The sequence below is a fragment of the Rhamphochromis sp. 'chilingali' genome (genome assembly GCF_963969265.1).
Source record: "Rhamphochromis sp. 'chilingali' genome assembly, chromosome: 22".
In the NCBI taxonomy this organism is placed as follows: Eukaryota; Metazoa; Chordata; class Actinopteri; order Cichliformes; family Cichlidae; genus Rhamphochromis; species Rhamphochromis sp. 'chilingali'.
In genome coordinates this window covers 8,618,363-8,636,679 of record NC_137950.1, presented here as the reverse complement: position 1 = coordinate 8,636,679, position 18,317 = coordinate 8,618,363, and the positions used below count along the sequence as shown (strand labels likewise).

Below are 18,317 nucleotides of genomic sequence, written 5' to 3'. Positions count from 1 at the left end.
TAGTAGTAAAGTATACCTAATGAGTTGTCCTATAAGAGTAAATTGCTATAAATCAAAAACTGGAGGCTAAGTTCATTTCCCCACGGTTCTGCTAACCACTCACACATGTAACTCGACTTTATCTTTGCATCCAGACCAATAAGTTGTGCAACACATCCTGCAGATCCACTTCCTCTCATGGACCGCACACGTTCCAAAAAACAAAACAACTGAGACCACAGTTTTATGTACAATATGTACAACATTTATTATAATTAATATATAAAATAGACAATGTACTTAAATTTTCACAATAGAAAAAATACAAGTAATAAATAGAAAGACCATTTCTGTTTTGCAGGTATTATAAAACATCCAGCAGGGTTTGACAGATGTGAGACGTTAAAATATAGAGAATAAATGCTTTGCCACACTAATACTCATATATAGCTAAATATATGCCTCATATCTTTAGGAGTTATTTGTCAACACAGTTTCATGTGTTACCATGCCTACTTAATATATTATATTGCTAGCACTATTCAGTGGCCTAAACTCCCATGAAATTTAAGCCTGCTGAGTGAAACAGGCCTACGTCAGACGGAGGCTTTTCAAGTGAATAAAACACCATCTCTATGCACCTTCTTTTCCAGTCTGCTGTGCCTACTTTCTTTCTCCATCATCAGTCTTCTTCTCAACCCTCCACTCTCACCCTCGTCTCCATCAGTCTTCTCTCTCTCTTTAACCTCCTGTGTCTCTGTCTGCCCCGCCCATTCAGAAATGACCTCAATTTTTTTTTCTCCGCACAAACAACATACGATTCATCTTAGAAAAATAATGTCCCTCCAAGATATCCACGACGACGAGCTAGTACAAACATTGCAAAAATATACGTAAAACACACATATACACGCACGCACGCGCACACACACACACAAATCGTCATACATCAATATGGCCATTGGCTTTGAGCATATTTCTACACAGCTAATAATCAAACGTTTTGTAAAGTAATCATCGTCGCCACGCAGCACAATAATTAGACGTGAGAATATCCTCAGACTAGTCATAAGTACTTTTTGAAAACATACAGAACATCACAGCACTCGTTAGCTTGTCTTGTCATAATATCTACTTTTAAATACAAATAAAATTTAGAATATATAAATGTCACTGAACATTTGCGTCTCTCAGACATTACAAACAACACAACAACGGGAATGTTTGCAGAGGATTTGCATCGACTTGAGCGTAATTCCTACCAGACGTGATTCTATTTCCACACATTCGTTTATTCAGTTATTTATTTAAAATGACCAACATCTTTCATCAGAAAGAAGAAGCCACTGCCGTTGGACTTGGCCAAACTGCTGCACGGCAGTTTTTATGAAACGAGAAATTTGGGATTAAAGCTTAGAAAAAGATGGAAATCCACAGAAATCACAATGAGAAATAAGAAGTGAGTCGTTTCAGACAATCAGGAGGACTGGTGAGCTCCTTCATACACTGAAGGCACTGCATTAATGTGAAAAATGAGCACACATATAATACAGAATTGTCTTTTTGGACTGGTGAGACACCCCCCCCCCCAAAAAAAAACAAAAACCTGGAAAATCTTAGTGAATCGCACAACTTAGAGAAATTCACAATGCACTCAGGCAGCATTTCTCTGACCGTTTCTGCTCCCAAAAGTCTCATGACTAAAGCAGCTAGAGAGCCATCAATGGAAGGAGGCGAAAACAGATTCGATTATCCCACCGGCACATAAAGTGACATAAAGGGTGAGAAACTGCATTGAGAGGGAAGAAAAGGAAAAAATACAGGGGGGGTGGGAACACGAGGCTGAGCCAAGCTAGTGATTTCAGACTAGAAGGCATTATGGAGACCGAGGAAGCTCCACCCTAGCATTTTGCTGTTGGTCAGGTGCCATAAACGGAAGCAGAAAGGCACCCCAGCCTTTAAGTAGCATAATCAGGCTACACCAGCCTCGCTGTGGGGGTTTGCTGAGGACTAAAGGTGCTCAGTAACCCTGTTTGGCTTGGTTGGGCTTCAGTCAGAGTCCCCGTGTAGCTCAAGGGAAAGACTGTGAGGGTTTTTTGTGCATAAATATGTGCGACGCCTTGTTCACATTAAACAGAATTTGAAACTTTGAGTGCTTCAAGAAAAAAAAAAAAAAAAAAAGATCACTGAGTAAATCTTACTTGACCAGACTGCTGTTTCATGGAGGATCATCAGAGGACATCTCTATCAAAACTACAGTACTGAACCCGTTTCTGTTTTCTTGTTTGTTAGAAAGGTGATCGTAGCTGTGATCGGATTTCTGTCAACTGTAATGTGAACAAGGCGCTTAGTATTTTCCTATTATTACAAGTCATCCTGCTCTCCTGCCTGCGTGAGTATTAAGGCCCGCAGATGTGTGCGTGTTTGCATTGCAGGCTTCCCCGTCCCCACCCCGAATCCCAAACCCCAGTCTGGTTTCAGCATCTCCTTCTAGGATAGCTCGTGCTCCCTCTGTGGCTGAGGCTGCTGCGGACTCTTGACGATGGTGATGACCGAGGCGGTGTTGAGGCGAGGGGCCGTCGCCAGCAGGCTGCCTCCTCCCGCTTCCAGACCCCTGGCGAATCTCTGAAGCGCAGCCAGGCGTGCGCTGAGCCCCTCCAGCTCCTTCCTCATGCCGGCGTTCTCGGCTCCGAGCCTCTCCACCTCTCTCTGCAGCTCCATCTTCTGCTGCTCCAGGGCCTCTCGCTGAGACACCCGCTTGACCCGGCAGCTGGCGGCATATCCCCTGTTCTTTAAGGTGCGACGCCGCTGCTTCAGCTTCTGAATATCGTCGCGGGAGAGGCCACGCAGGTGGAGATTCAGCTCTCGCACCGACAGGGACATTAGTTCGCTGTCCGACAGGAAGGGCACGTTCTCGCCGCATTCCTGCTTCACCTGAAGTAAAAACAGGAGGAAACAGGAAGAGAGGAAGCATTTAAAGAAGGAAGAATGAGAAAGAAAAACATACTTTCTTTTCTTCTTCCTTTTTTCAAAATGACAGTTTTCTCTCTTGAAAAACAAAACAACCCCCCCCCTCCCCATGACTCGGTTTTATGTCTGGCTGTGTTTTACCTTCAGAGCTTTGCTGTTTCTTTCTGTCGTCATGGTCCAGTTGTCTTTGTTTTTTTCCCCTCCCCAAGCACCAGTAAAACCAGATACACACAATCTGAAGAAACAAACACAAACAACATCACATGAAATGTGGGACACTGTGCATTTTTGGTTCATAGCCTACCTGACATTCACCATCCGCTCACAAGACATGCAGTCATGCACTACTGAAGAAAAAGGAGAACCTGCAGATCTTTCGTGCTTCTCCAAAGCACGCCGTCTCATTATAATTTGTGGTTTCATGTGAAAGACAGGGGAGGTTTTGAAAGTGACATGCCTTTCTCTGTTAGCTGGAATTATCAGGAGGAAGTTATCATGTGGCTGCCCTTTGGTTGCTCAAAGCAGGTGTCCTAACCAATTCCCTGAGCACTTCCTCTTGTCAGCACAACACCAACGGTTCGAGCCCTTGGTTTTACAAAAAACCAAAAAGTTGAATACGTGGTTTTTAAAAGGGACACTTTTTAAACAGTTAAACTTGAAAAATTACAATACTTGATTTAAAAATAAATATGTAATAAAATGTCTTAAAGAGTCTACCTAAGAAGCACAGGTTTCACACAGACTCTTATCAGGACTGCTACACGCCTCTCAAATGCCACAGCGTGGGATTAAAGTCTAACCTAAATGGGCCAACTTCAACTTCTTCCCCCATCTTAGTCACTCCTCGGTTGCTTATTTAAAAAACAAAACAAAACAAAACAAAACAAAAAAAAAAAAACCTCACTCAGCACTTCAGCAGGAGACATCTTTTTTTGTCTTTCCTTCACACAGATCCTAATGTGAAAGTAAAGGATACAAATGGCCAAGTGGTCTGTTGACATGAAGGTACTCTGGGCCAGCTATACTGCTAAAACTTTTTGTATGATAATGTTTAATAATGAAGACCACCAAATTTCACTCTGACATCATGCAAACCATGGGGATTTTCCCATCTTACTTCTGCAAATTCACTCTGTTAACTTTCTCATTTATTGCAACACTGGATTTTCTCCTTATGGCGAATGTTCTTTCCCTGTGCTGCTCTCACGCTGTAGTCCAGAAGGGTTGAGAAAAAACACAGTAAACACAGAAAGCTGCATGTCATGACAGAGCGCTCACCGCTTACTTTAAGGTTGACCTTTTGGCAGCGTCTCTGATGAGCTAAGAGATGAGTGCAGTCATCTCTTTCTTTATTTTTCTTCCTGAGACCCAGACTGATCCCTAACAACCTTTTAGCCTTTTTTCTCTTGAAAATCGCAAATCACAAAAAAGCAGTGTGTTCATTTTAATTATTTAAAAGACATTCACAGCTTTATTTAAATTGTGTCACAACAATTTTAGAAACCCCAGTTATATTGTAACTTTTCCTCTATAAATTAGGCATAAAAGATACAGACCTGGTGCCTTAATGACTATAAAAAGAAGACTGCTGATGTGCTTAGACTTTACAGGAGACGACTTACATTTCCAACAAGTGAACCACAAACAAAACATAACCAAAAAGGGTCATTCGAGTTAAAATGTCACGTTTGATCTCTTTCACTCTGGGGGGAATCCCATTTTCTATGAATGCGTAGTTATAATAAATAAAAGAATAACTTGCTGCATGGGCCTCCAACTCAGGCACACTGGATGGTAAAACTAAATAAGCTAAATAAAAAAGGCTGTTATGGCCGGACAATAAACAGCATTTCCCGAAATGCGTAGGAAGTAGAGGTTGCAGCAACAGCGGTTGTCCAACCAGCCGTCGGACTCCGGCTGTAAACCGAGGAGACCGCCGTTTCGTAAAGTCAGGGTGATTCAGCAATAAAGCTCTTGCTCAGCTCCACCAAGACTGCCGGTTAGTGCAAATATAGGAAAACCAGGGGTGACCGCGTCTTTCTCGGTCAGTCCAAACAACACAGGATATCCACATTTATGCCATACTATAAATACCCAGTTGGAGGACATAGTAGTTTTTGTTTTTTTGTCTTAAGTGGAAAGCAACAAGTCAACGCAACACTGCTAAACGCAAGCTATAGCACGATTTCAGAAATTCCACTCCCGTCTATCTTCAATACTTAATATACAACGATTAAATACCGAGTGGAAAATACAAGCCAGGCCTGGGACCTATATTTATTTATTTATCTAGCTCCAGTTAGCATCTAGCCTTACCCTTAAAGAGCGGGGCTGGACACCGTAGGGCAAATGTGCGCTATAGTAAACAGCTATCATTAGAGCCTCTTCCGACATCTAGACTTTAATCCATTTAAATTGTATTTAAGCACACTTATGAAATAAGGAAGTGATAACCCCCTCTGGGTGTCAGTCTAGCCGAAATATAGACAGAAATATGCAAAGCGGGGCCAAATTATTCGTATCATCTTAAACATGCTAGTATGAACTGTTAGCAACTAGCATAAACGGTTAGTGACAGGCTAAAGGAGATTAAAGCCAGCTGCTGACTGCTCATTTGTCCTTGGTTGGTTACCCTGGTTGGCACGTCCCCCGGCAGATACCATTCCTCTAGTGCTCAGCTGTTACCACGAATACCGGCTAAACATTTTAATGTTTAGTATTTTTATAAAAAAGTAATGGTTTACCTGATGGCTCGACGCAACTCCGGCGACAAAATGTCAGTCCGCCTTTTCCCGGAATTACTCCGCTGCTCTCTGAGGTTGGATTCTTTCATTCATAAAAAACACAAGCGACAATGACGTCAGGGCTAAAGAATGAGGGCGGAGCCAAGCCCGCCCCCGAGACGTACTCCGGGAGGATGTAAACAAGGAATCCCTGAATCCCAGAACTTTTCCATGACCATCCCCCAGCTACTCTGGAAAGACATAACACCCTGGGAGAGGATTCAGAGTCCGCCTTTCCTAACACTGTCCAGCCCAACGACGCAGAAGATGTAAAATCCAGCAGAATTCAACAATAATAAGAAACTACTTCAGCTAAAACCCAACTTATCAAAAGCTATAACTTATAGTTAGGAGAAATTTCTACGAGCGTCTTTTCCCCGAAACACCGTCCTCTTAGCTACTTAATAATAGTAATAATAAAAGGTCGAATGCGTCTTCTTCTGGGTCCAATTTAAAGATTACTGATGCCTCCGTTTGTAGGGACATTACCGCCCCCTACTGGAAAACATGCGGAGAAGCATAATTGCGTTAAAAAACTTCAACATAAAAAGCAATTTGAAATTGCTTTGATTTCCAAACTTTAAAGAAATACTGTTAGTCATTGGTTGACATAAGAACTTTCTTTGTTTTAGCTCTTTAAAACATTTTTTCAAGACATTATATGACTTCACAATGACACAAAAAGATTAATACACTACAATAGATTTCCATATTACCAGTGCTGACATCAGCATAAATGACCTATATAAACTGCTGATGTCATCTTGCTGACGTCAGCCCAATGATCTATAAAATATTGCTGATATTGTCATGCTGACATCAGCAAGATGATCTATTAAAACTAAAGCTATCATAGTATTCATGTGTGGAAAATTGAGTTTAATAATTAATTTTTAAACTGCATCAATCTGTTGTTGCTTATTGTTACCACAGTGAAGGCAGGGGATTTTTTATTTTAATCATTTCTGTCTGTGTGCATGTTCACCTACAGGGCCTGAGTCATAAACATTACATTTTTACATTCAGCAGGCTGACATCAGTGTTGTATTAAACCAGGCTGAGGTCAGTATGTTGTAATAAAAGCATCAAAGTTTTAGTTCAGCACTTGTCGTTCAGAGGAAGTTGTGCTCCGTCAGGGCTCTTATTTATTTCTTTATCTCCATCTGGTAAAATGTTATGTATTAGTCTTATAACAAGGACGTGACTTGTAACAAAAACAGACAGAGTGACTTTTGTTTTGTTTTTCCCATTAAATTAATTCAGGAACTACAATGATCCCATATAATCCGAAGTCTGTCAATATATTGTTTACTCCTGTCAATGTAAAAACTTTAACCAATTAAGTTCAGTTCTAAACCCATGGTGTTTACATTACAGTTTTTCTGAATTGCTAAAACACTAAACCCCAATGTAACTAAACTGTCAACTATGAAAACTCTTTCATCAAATCAATCCCACAGTTGCCAAAATCTTAAACACTATTCATCTGGTTAGGACACCATTTGCCAATCTGAATCTCCCATTTACCAGAACTTTAAACATATTCTCAAACACAAAACACATTTAGCAGTGTGGTGCACTTGTACCCAGAATTGTGCACACAGGCTACAGAAGTTAAACACAACTAACACACTGTTTTCATCATTAACACACTACCACTCAAAATTGTAATGTTACAACCTCCTCTTCTGCTTTTTGCTAGATTGAATACAGCTTCATCCACGAAGATGTATTCATGAGGCCTAACCATTGAGTCAAGCTCAAAGATTCTCTGTACACAACAAACTAATTTTAGTTCTGTAAATGAAATAGTATAGTCTATACATGCGCTATGTATACAAGTATACTTATAACTAAATGATATTTTGTTTAGAATTTAAAGACGGCCACATGAGGGTGGAAGAACATGCATGCACTCACAACACCAGGAGACACTTATTGTGGATATGGTCTGTGTGAATGTGTGTGTGAATGTGTGGATGATTGTGTATAGTGTAAAGTGCTTTGGGGTCCTTAGGACCAAGTAAAGCGCTATACAAATACAGACCATTTACCATTTTATTTATCATGGTCCGTCAGAAAAATGCAATTTGACTGCATAAAATGCAGCAGGGGAATATAGAAGACAACATACATTTTGAATCTAACAAAAAGGAGAAGAAAAACTTGCAATGTCATAGGTCAGCGTGCCATTATTGAACTGCCTGGCCAGCGTGGTGGAAATGTAACTATCTCTTCTCTGCTGCCATCAGCAGCTATGGGGTTCCCCACAGTCATGTTACTGTTGGGCCATACAACAACAAACTTATAGCAACATTCCTGGATGGTCTACAGGATGCTTTGCTTGAGTAGAGAGATCGCGAGCAGGCAGAGCATCCCATATCATTTGGGCCAATGTGAGCTTTCACTGTGGTCCAAGAATACACAATTGGTTTCACAATGAGAAGCATTTTATGAATTTGTTTCTTCCACCATACTCTCCCTTTTTGAACCCTATTTAGGAGTTTTTCTCAGCATGCAGATGTAAAGTATATAACTGAGACCCTTAAACACAGGAAAATCTACTTCAAGCATTGAATGGAGCATGTGGTGAGATAGGAGTGGAATCTTGCCAGAGCTGGATTCCGCATCCTAAACGATTCTTTCCTCGTTGCATTGCAAGGGAGACCATAGCATGTAATGTGGATGAAGTCCTGTGGCCTGACCCAGCACAGAGGCGTGATGCTGAGGCAGGATCAATTATCTGAATATGTTGTAAAAATATATAATTCTTTACAGTTTTTCTCAAATGCTAAAACACATGTCACAAATGTTACCACCAGGTCCCCCAATGTCCAAACATAACACCCTTCTCTAAAGCTACATAAACACAACCACACCTTCCCACTGCAAAACTCAAACTCCCACACCAAGAGAGCAGCTCGAAGCTGTCAAAACTGTAAACACTATACACAGCATTACACACTACAGCAAAACAATTGAAAACACAATGCTCAATTTGTGAGAAGGTTCTTTGGTTCATAACTGCCAATGCATATTTTTATAAACTGTACAGTAACGGATCGTCATAGAACCCTGCAGAGGATTAGGCATTTAGATTTGTGAGTTTCACATGAAGACTATAAATCTATAAAAACATCCTGCATGTACGTACACTACTGTAACACAACTCAATGCAAAAACGGAATCTATCGCACACAACAGTACTCTCGGAAACACGATCAGGGTGTGAAGTCTTTTTTATTGTCTACACGGTCTTTTTACAGTATTACACACAGTCACTGTGCGGCATCATGTCGCCGAGCTGCATTGGGCCACATCACCTCATCCACATCACAGGCCATATTGTCCCTTGCTAGGCACCGCGGGAAAAACGCCCTGGAATGGTGAATCCATCCCTGGAAGGCCTCCACTGGGATGTCAGCACAGGCCAGCTCCATTGCCCGTACGAGGTTCTCTCTTGTGTATGGCTGTCTGTCATACACCTTCCATCTCCATGATGAGAAGAACTCCTCTATAGGGTTCAGGAAAGGGGAGTAGGGTGGCAGACAGACGTTTAAAAAGTAGTCACTGTTGGTGGTGAACCACTCTCTGATTTGGTGTGTTTTGTGGAAGCGGACGTTGTCCCAAATGATCACATACATGTGATGTGCTAGCCTAGGATGGTGTTGTTGACGGTCCAGGAGGATGTCTTTTAGCTCCTCTAGGAAGGTGAGGAGACGTTGGGTGTTGTAAGACCCAAGGACAGCATGCCGGTGGACAAGCCCCTCCGTACCCATAGCTGCACAAAGAGTAATATTACCCCCCCGTTGGCCAGGAACCTCAGTGATGGGTCTTTGGCCAATGATGTTACGGCCTCTTCGCCTTCGTTTCTGGAGGTTGAAGCCAGCCTCATCCAGGAAGAGGTACTCATGGGGTTTGGCCATCGCGTCCAACTGCATTATCCTCTGTGAACATGGAAAAGCGTACAGGTGTTCAGAACGGTCAATCAGGTAGCACAGTATTGTCCAGAAGTAATGTAAGCCACTAAGCAACACAGTATGTCCACTAACTGTACTGTGGACATGGATGTATACGTACTTGCACATACTCGTAACGTTGTTCTATGTGTCGCGCAGAGTTGCGCTCAAAGGGAACCCTGTAGACCTGTTTCATCCTCATCTGTTGGCGCCGGAGAACTCGGTCTATTGTGGACACACTGACAGCATCAATGTTCTCAAAGTTTACATTATCTGCAATGACTTTGTCTCTGATCTCTCGGAGTCTAATGCAGTTGTTCTCACGGACCATATCTGCAATGAGGGTTTCTTGTGCCGCTGTGAATATGGCAACCCTCCCACCTCTATGTGGCATTCTTTCAGCTCTAAAGAAAGAAACATGTGTTGTCAATTGACTGATTTACAGTGGGGCAAAAAAGTATTTAGTCAGCCACCGATTGTGCAAGTTCCCCCACCTAAAATGATGACAGAGGTCAGTAATTTGCACCAGAGGTACACTTCAACTGTGAGAGACAGAATGTGAAAAAAAAATCCATGAATCCACATGGTAGGATTTGTAAAGAATTTATTCGTAAATCAGGGTGGAAAATAAGTATTTGGTCAATAACAAAAATACAACTCAATACTTTGTAACATAACCTTTGTTGGCAATAACAGAGGTCAAACGTTTACTATAGGTCTTTACCAGGTTTGCACACACAGTAGCTGGTATTTTGGCCCATTCCTCCATGCAGATCTTCTCGAGAGCAGTGATGCTTTGGGGCTGTCGCCGAGCAACACGGACTTTCAACTCCCGCCACAGATTTTCTATGGGGTTGAGGTCTGGAGACTGGCTAGGCCACTCCAGGACTTTCAAATGCTTCTTACGGAGCCACTCCTTTGTTGCCCGGGCGGTGTGTTTTGGATCATTGTCATGTTGGAAGACCCAGCCTCGTTTCATCTTCAAAGTTCTCACTGATGGAAGGAGGTTTTGGCTCCTTCCATCAGTATCTCACGATACATGGCCCCATTCATTCTGTCCTTAACACGGATCAGTCGTCCTGTCCCCTTGGCAGAAAAACAGCCCCATAGCATGATGTTTCCACCCCCATGCTTCACAGTAGGTATGGTGTTCTTGGGATGCAACTCCGTATTCTTCGTCCTCCAAACACGACGAGTTGAGTTTATACCAAAAAGTTCTACTTTGGCTTCATCTGACCACATGACATTCTCCCAATCCTCTGCTGTATCATCCATGTGCTCTCTGGCAAACTTCAGACGGGCCTGGACATGCACTGGCTTCAGCAGCGGAACACGTCTGGCACTGCGGGATTTGATTCCCTGCCGTTGTAGTGTGTTACTGATGGTGACCTTTGTTACTTTGGTCCCAGCTCTCTGCAGGTCATTCACCAGGTCCCCCCGTGTGGTTCTGGGATCTTTGCTCACCGTTCTCATGATCATTTTGACCCCACGGGATGAGATCTTGCGTGGAGCCCCAGATCGAGGGAGATTATCAGTGGTCTTGTATGTCTTCCATTTTCTGATGATTGCTCCCACAGTTGATTTTTTCACACCAAGCTGCTTGCCTATTGTAGATTCACTCTTCCCAGTCTGGTGCAGGTCTACAATACTTTTCCTGGTGTCCTTCGAAAGCTCTTTGGTCTTGGCCATGGCGGAGTTTGGAGTCTGACTGTTTGAGGCTGTGGACAGGTGTCTTTTATACAGATGATGAGTTCAAACAGGTGCCATTCATACAGGTAACGAGTGGGGGACAGAAAAGCTTCTTACAGAAGACGTTACAGGTCTGTGAGAGCCAGAGATTTTCCTTGTTTGAGGTGACTAAATACTTATTTTCCACCCTGATTTACGAATAAATTCTTTACAAATCCTACCATGTGAATTCATGGATTTTTTTTTCACATTCTGTCTCTCACAGTTGAAGTGTACCTCTGGTGCAAATTACTGACCTCTGTCATCATTTTAAGTGGGGGAACTTGCACAATCGGTGGCTGACTAAATACTTTTTTGCCCCACTGTATATGTAAAACTACATGTAAAGTAACAGACCACTTTCACAGGCCTGTAAAACTGTAGTGTGACAAAGAAAGCAATAGCGTACTATACCTGTTGTGTTGTCTAAATGCCTTGATAATGGTGGCCACGGTGAACCTACTCAGGTTTGGATGTACTCTTCGTCCCGCTTCAGCCATTGTCATGCCATGGACAATGACATGATCAATTACTGTTGCTCGCATATCATCTGTTATGATGGTGCGAGGTTGTCTTCTTCTCCCACCTGGACCTTCTCCTCTCTCTTGTTGGCCTCCTTCTCTTCCTCCTCTACTCCGAACTCCTCTTCTTCTTCTTAGGCCTTCACCTCTTCCTCCTCTGATCTCAACCCCTCTTCCTCTTTGGCCTGCAGCTCTTCTCCTTCCGCACGCTCAAATGCCTTCATCCATTGTGATTGTTTGGCATCTTCACCAAACTATGCTTTTATAGGTGGGGTCACATCATTAGCAACAGGTGTCTTCAATTTTGAGTCGTTGTGTGTAGTGACTGACGCCAGGTGTGTTCCCTGTGTTCAAAGATTGGTGACTGTGGCAAGCATTTTGCATCACATGGGCTTTCATTTGAGAATATGAGCAGAGTTGTTTTGCAACATGTGTTTTAGCAAGGAAAAATGTGTTTAGATTTATGAGTACAGAGGGTTGTGTTTTGTGAATTGTGTCTTCATGTGACATGTGTTTATGGTACTGGAATATGGTGGCTACATTTAGTAAATGTGTTTAGACTACTGGTCATTTGGGTTACAGGATTGGCTTTTGTGTTTTAACATTTGAGAAAAACTGTAATGGTCCTTTGTGCTGGGTTGAGGTGTTAACAGTCCAGGTGAGGTCTGATTTAGACACCCAGACTCCATCTGACTGAGGAAAAGAGAGAGCTATTGAGTGATGTCATGAGTGAGTGAAGTATGGAGACAGGGAGACAAGGAGGGATGTAATGAGTGACGGAGCTAGGAAGCAAAAGAGAGTAAGGGAGGGTGTGGACAGGGAATCAGTTAGTGAGTGAGTGAGTGAGTGAATGAGTGCTTGATGGAATGAGTGAGTGAGGTAGGGAGAGGGAGAAAGAAGGAGAAAGAGAGTGACTGAGTGAAAGAGTAAGTGAGTTAGTGAGTGATGGATGAGTGACTAAGGAAGGGTTATGTGAGCGTGTGTGGTTGTGTGCCATCGAGTGAGTGAATTAGTGAGGTAGGAAGGGGGTGAGTGATTTAGTGAGTGAAGGAATAAAAATCTGTGTGTGCGAGTGAGTGAGTGAGTGAGTGAGTGAGGGAGTGAATAAGTGAGGAAGTGATAATTGACTAAGGGAGGGATCTAGGAAGAGTGGAATAGATGAGGGATGTAGGATGCAGGGGACTGAGTGAGTGATGAAATGAGTGAGGGAGAGAAGGAGGGAGAGAGTGTGTGAGGGATAAAGGACTAAGGGAGGTCGATAAAGATGGAGGATAAGTAAGTAAGAGAGTGAGTTAGCAATGGACTGAATGAGTGAGTGATAAGTGAGTGAAGAAATTAGTAAGTTTGTGTATGGGTGAGGGAATGAGTAAGTCAGTTAGTGAATGTGGGTGTAAGAGTGTGTGTGTTTGTGTGCAACTAGGTGAGTAAAAGAGTGAGGGATAAGTAACTAAGAGAGGGAGTTAAGAAGGGGGTGCTCAATGACGGAAGTGGGATACAAGGGCCTGAGTGAGCAATAATGATGAGTGAGTGAATTAGGGAGAGAAGGAGGAAGAGAGAGTGTAAGGGATAGTTGACAAATGGAGGTCAGTAAAGAGGGAGGAGTGAATAAAGGAGGCAGTCTGGTACTTAAGTGAAGCCTCGAACGGCGAGATACCTGTGGTGGACGAAGTCAGAGAGGTAAGTGGATCAAGTCGTCGGATTGTGAGCGGAAACACAACGGAGAGTGATTTCAAATTCTTGGTTGAGCCGTTCTGTTTGCCTGTTAGTTTGTAGATGGTAACCCGAGCTTAAGCAAAGCTTAACTCATAGGGCAATACAGAACACTTTTCATACTTGCGAGGTGAATTGGGGCCCCCTTTCGGAGACAATCTCAACGGGGATGCCGTGCAGCCTAAAAACATTCTCAACTAAAAGCTTAGCAGTCTCAGCTATGGCATCTTGCACCAAAGATGGGCAACAAAGGAGATAACATTTATAAGTCACTCACCTTTGCCGCTGATGAAAATCATGACGTATCACCATCGTAATGAGGAAGTTTGACGAGTATTTTTTCCCTGCAGAGGAATATTGTACACGAGAAAGCATGTTTTCACCGACGTGTCCAGCGTCCAGGCGAGAAGGCAGAGAGTTTTATATGAGTCCTGTTTGACCTCTCAGAGTACTGTGAATTTGATGCATGTAAAGAGGAAAACATCCAAGGACCTCTCCCACGGGGCACCTGATCGACCACTGTGGGGTCAAGCCAGACCCTGAGAAAATGAAAGCTATTCTTCAGCTGCCAGCGCCAGAAAACGTGCAAGCACTTATACAAGTCCTAGGCATGGCCAGTTACCTCAGCAGATATATTCCTGTTCTTGCCACAATATGCCAAACATTGTATGAGTTAGTCAAAAGCAAGAACATTTGGACCTGGGGCCACCCGCAGCGGGCAAGCTTTTGAGAAAATTAAGCAAGCGCTTACAATAGCACCTGTTCTTGCCTTTTATGACGTCAACAAACCCACAGCGGTATCCGCCAACGTCAGTAGCTACGGGCTTAGGACAATGTTCCATTGAGGTGTCAACACCTCCAAGTGCAGCTCATGAGGTATAAACCGGAGGCCTTCTATGTCACCTGGCAAAAAGCTTGCCTCTACCGATACGTTGTTGCGGAGCCCACAGACTCGGGTAGAGGACGAGACTAGCACTTACAGCAAGGTGGACTACTACATAGCCACTGTGATACAGGGCATTCCAGTGTCTCCAAGCCGAATGGAAAGCAATAAAGCAGCCACTGCACCGGATGGTGAACTACAGACTGTCATTAAATACATACAAAAGCAATGGCCGTATATGGAGGTAGTCTGCCACCGAACATCAAAGCATGAAGAATGAGCTATAGGAGGCCGAAGGCCTGGTCATACGAGGCAGGATTTTTATTCCAAAGTCACAGAGAACAGCCATTCTAGACAAACTACACAACGGGCACCAAGGCCTCACCAAGTGCAGGGAAAGGGTTAATTCATCCGTTTGGTGGCCGGGACTCTCCACCGAGATAAAGGATGTAGTGCTGCAGTGCCATGCCTGTCTGGTAAGAGGCCAACACAGACAAGGGAGCTGCTTATCTCCACACCTTTGCCGGATCTTCCATTGAAAAGAATAGCTCTTGACCTCTGTGAACATAACTGGCATAACTACCTTGTTATATGGGATTACTACTCATGTTTCTTGGAAATGACCAGTGCTTAGCTTATTCAGAAACTGAAGTGATCCTTTGTCACTCACCACCTCATCAGAGATCCCAAACCTAGCAAAGTCCCTCAGTTCTCGTGGGCTGAGTTTCAGAACTTTGCGAGAGAGACAGATTTCGCACTTATAACAGGGATGCTTTTCAGAAGGCCAAACACGCATTCTACGACAATGGCCGCCATGGAACCAAGCCCCTTCCTCCACTCCGACCAGGGGATGCAGTCCAAGCTGGACCGGGAGAAGGTTTGGGCGACACCTGCCGTTGTCTCCAAGGAGAGCATCACCCCAAGGTCTTATCTCGTCATCACACCTCAAGGTGTGGTGCTGCGACGGAATCACCACCATCTCCGACTCAGACCATCTCCACAACCTACACCAAAACCCCTTCCACCACCCACCGAGGATACGGAGGGGCTGCCATCCCAGTGGGCTTTTGCCCCAACACTTACACCTGTCCATACAGACGCACTGGTTCAGGTACGCACCAGGTACAGCCGGGTATGCAAGCCAGTCATGAGACTGGATCTGTAGACACTGGGGTGTCTACCATTTGGACTGGGGTAATGGGAGGACTGGAAGGATTGGGGTGTTGTCAGAATGTATTTTTACTGTTCTTTCACTTTATGGTTTGAGACACAACCAATGCCACTGTTACCTGGTTGATGTAATTACCATAACGGTTTAACCTGTTTAATAAGTCCTGTTTTGAGGACACTGACCTTCAGGCCTACAGTGAGATAATTATACCCAAATCCTTAAAAGAACCTCCCAGTGGCTATTAGATAGTGACATGTTGTCATTATCTTGTTGCTGTTAAATACGGTTTTGTTATTGGAAATAACAGGAAAAGGGGAAAGATGTCATTTAATAGATTATGTTTGTGCCTACGCTGAGTACTGGTGTATTGCGGCTTTACGCCATCTGATGTGCCTTTGCAGCAGGGCTGCCTGGTGGCAGTATATACCTAGCTGTCGTACCTGTTGTAGAGTGCTATAACTGATGGATGCTTGGTGCTCGTTCAATAAAGCAACGTTTTAAGGAAAGCTACCGAGTGGTCATTCTTAAACGTCTATAAAAGTTAGCAAATCCTAAAAATCTCTGTAGGAGTTTGCGTGTCTTTGGAACTGGCCATTCCATAACTGCTCTTATCTTAGTGGGATCTGTCTTCACCTTCCCTCCCGACAATATAAAACCCAAGAAAGAGACGGTATGTGCATGGAACTTACATTTTTCAGCCTTCACAAACAATTTATTCTCAAGAATGCACTGCAGCACTGCATGGACATGAGTTGTGTGTTCCTCTACTGTGTTGGAAAAAATGAGGATATTGTCTAGATATACATAAACAAAATGATCTAGAAAGTCCTGCAGGACGTCATTAACTAGGCCCTGAAAGATTGCTGGAGCATTGGTTATTCCAACGGCATTACCAGGTATTCAAAGTGTCCAAGGGGCATATTAAAAGCAGTTTTCTATTTGGCTGCAAGAAAATCCCCTGCAACGCTTGATCCGACCAGTATGGAAGTCAATCAGATAATCAGCCACACTTCTTTGCTCCTGGCACAGATTCAGTAACCTCTGTCCTGTACTTCCCTCAGAAACTGGGTGAGAGAAAGTCTTCTTAAATTCACCCAGAAATACATCATAGCGGCAGGTAGACAGAGAATTACGTAACAAATACAAGTGCACCCGGGTTGCCCCGGGTCCTGTGGGGCTTGGCAGTGCTGCTACCGTAGGCCCCGGTCTGGATGGACCTGGGCTCCCTTGCCTTGGTGGGTACCAGAGGACGGGGGTGCCTACTGGGGTCAGCGGGGGAGCTGGCCCTAGGGAGGGGCATCCTCCCCTCCCTCCTTTTACTCCCCATCCCCGGCTACCTCCCTCTTCCCGCTCCACCACACTCACCCACACAGGTAGGGCCTTGGGGTGCGGGTGTGTCACCAGGGTGCAGAGGAGACATTTCCCCCCCCTCTGTCCCCTTCTGGCCACCTGTGCCTCAATTTTATCTCAGAACTTAGACATCCACATAACTTACACTCTCATAACACACACACATATATAGGGCCTTGAGGGTGGGCACGTTAACAGCGTCCAGTGGATGGTCTGTGTACTCAAACCTACCTCTGGCGCCGGTGCCCACCTCTCAATTTTAAATCCATGTAGACATTGAGGGTTCTCGGGAGGGGCCGTGCTAACACCTGCTGCTCTCTGGCAGCAGCACCATGCTCTCCCTTGTTTTAAATGCACTTTAGAACAACACGCAGCAACACTACACATGAGCGGGAGGAGGGAGGTATGGGGTCTTCACGCACCCCCGTTCTCTGCTAGCCATCGGGGCAGGGGGGGCTGGGAGGAGATGTTGGCTGTCTGATTGGCCTCCCTGCTGCTGCGGAGCCTGGGACAGTCTGCTTGCCTCCACCCCGGGGGGAAGGGTAACATCTCTTGGGTCTGGGTTCTGTTTCCCCCTCTGGGGGCGAGGGTACCTGGACCCGGGGTATAGAGTATGTTTGGGGAGTGTGATTGTGTGTACATGTCCATTTATGTTGGGTGAGTGCTGAGTGTTTGTATATGTGTGCATGAGGGTGGGAATGCATGTTTGTGTCTGTGTGTGCCTGTTTGTCTGTGTCTATATGTCAGGTCGGGTCTTAGACTCCACCTCTCTGGGAACTCCCAGGCCCTCCAAGGCCTATCTCCCCTCACCACACTCCCTGCCGGTGACTGATGCCCTCAGGGGTCGGTGCATTGGTGGTTCTTGGTGTCCGGGGCTGGGCGCTCAGGTATGTACCAGCTCACTCCCGGTGGCTACCTGGCGGGGCCTGGCGCCTGTTGCTCAGTCAGGCCTCCTCCGGGGTGCGGGGGGCCCTCGGGCCTCCGGCCTCTGGGCCTGCGGCTCGGTTCACTCTGGCACAGCTGGCTGCCGGCAGAGCCGGCGGGCACGCCGGTGCAGCCCCCTCTAGCTTCTGCTCGGTGGCTACTGGGTGACGCCTCGTCTGGGGATCCTCAGCCCTTCCCATGACGGTGGCACGGATGCCCCTCCGGTGGTCTTCCTTGGGCTCTCGCACTCTGGGGCCTCTGGATGTCTGGGGCCTGGATCTCCTCCATGCCTGCTTCATGCCCTGGGGGATGGGGCTATGGCTCTCTACATCTTCTTGC

General features: G+C 44.8%; 2 protein-coding genes across 2 annotated transcripts; both read right to left on the bottom strand.

Moving 5' to 3' along the window:
* Positions 1–275: 275 nt before the first annotated feature.
* On the bottom strand, positions 276–6,131 carry maff (v-maf avian musculoaponeurotic fibrosarcoma oncogene homolog F). Its single transcript, XM_080873651.1, has 3 exons — positions 5,694–6,131; positions 3,091–3,184; positions 276–2,913 (listed from the first exon to the last, which is right to left on the bottom strand). Exons 1-3 carry the CDS (start codon positions 5,780–5,782, stop codon positions 2,470–2,472), a joined length of 627 nt encoding a protein of 208 aa, XP_080729777.1. The 5' UTR covers positions 5,783–6,131; the 3' UTR covers positions 276–2,469.
* Positions 6,132–9,010: 2,879 nt separating this feature from the next.
* LOC308391132 (uncharacterized protein) lies at positions 9,011–12,060 on the bottom strand (the record flags this gene model as incomplete). Its single annotated transcript, XM_080873596.1, has 3 exons — positions 11,834–12,060; positions 9,813–10,095; positions 9,011–9,679 (listed from the first exon to the last, which is right to left on the bottom strand). Exons 1-3 carry the CDS (start codon positions 11,962–11,964, stop codon positions 9,011–9,013), a joined length of 1,083 nt encoding a protein of 360 aa, XP_080729722.1. The 5' UTR covers positions 11,965–12,060.
* Between the last annotated feature and the right edge of the window lie 6,257 nt (positions 12,061–18,317).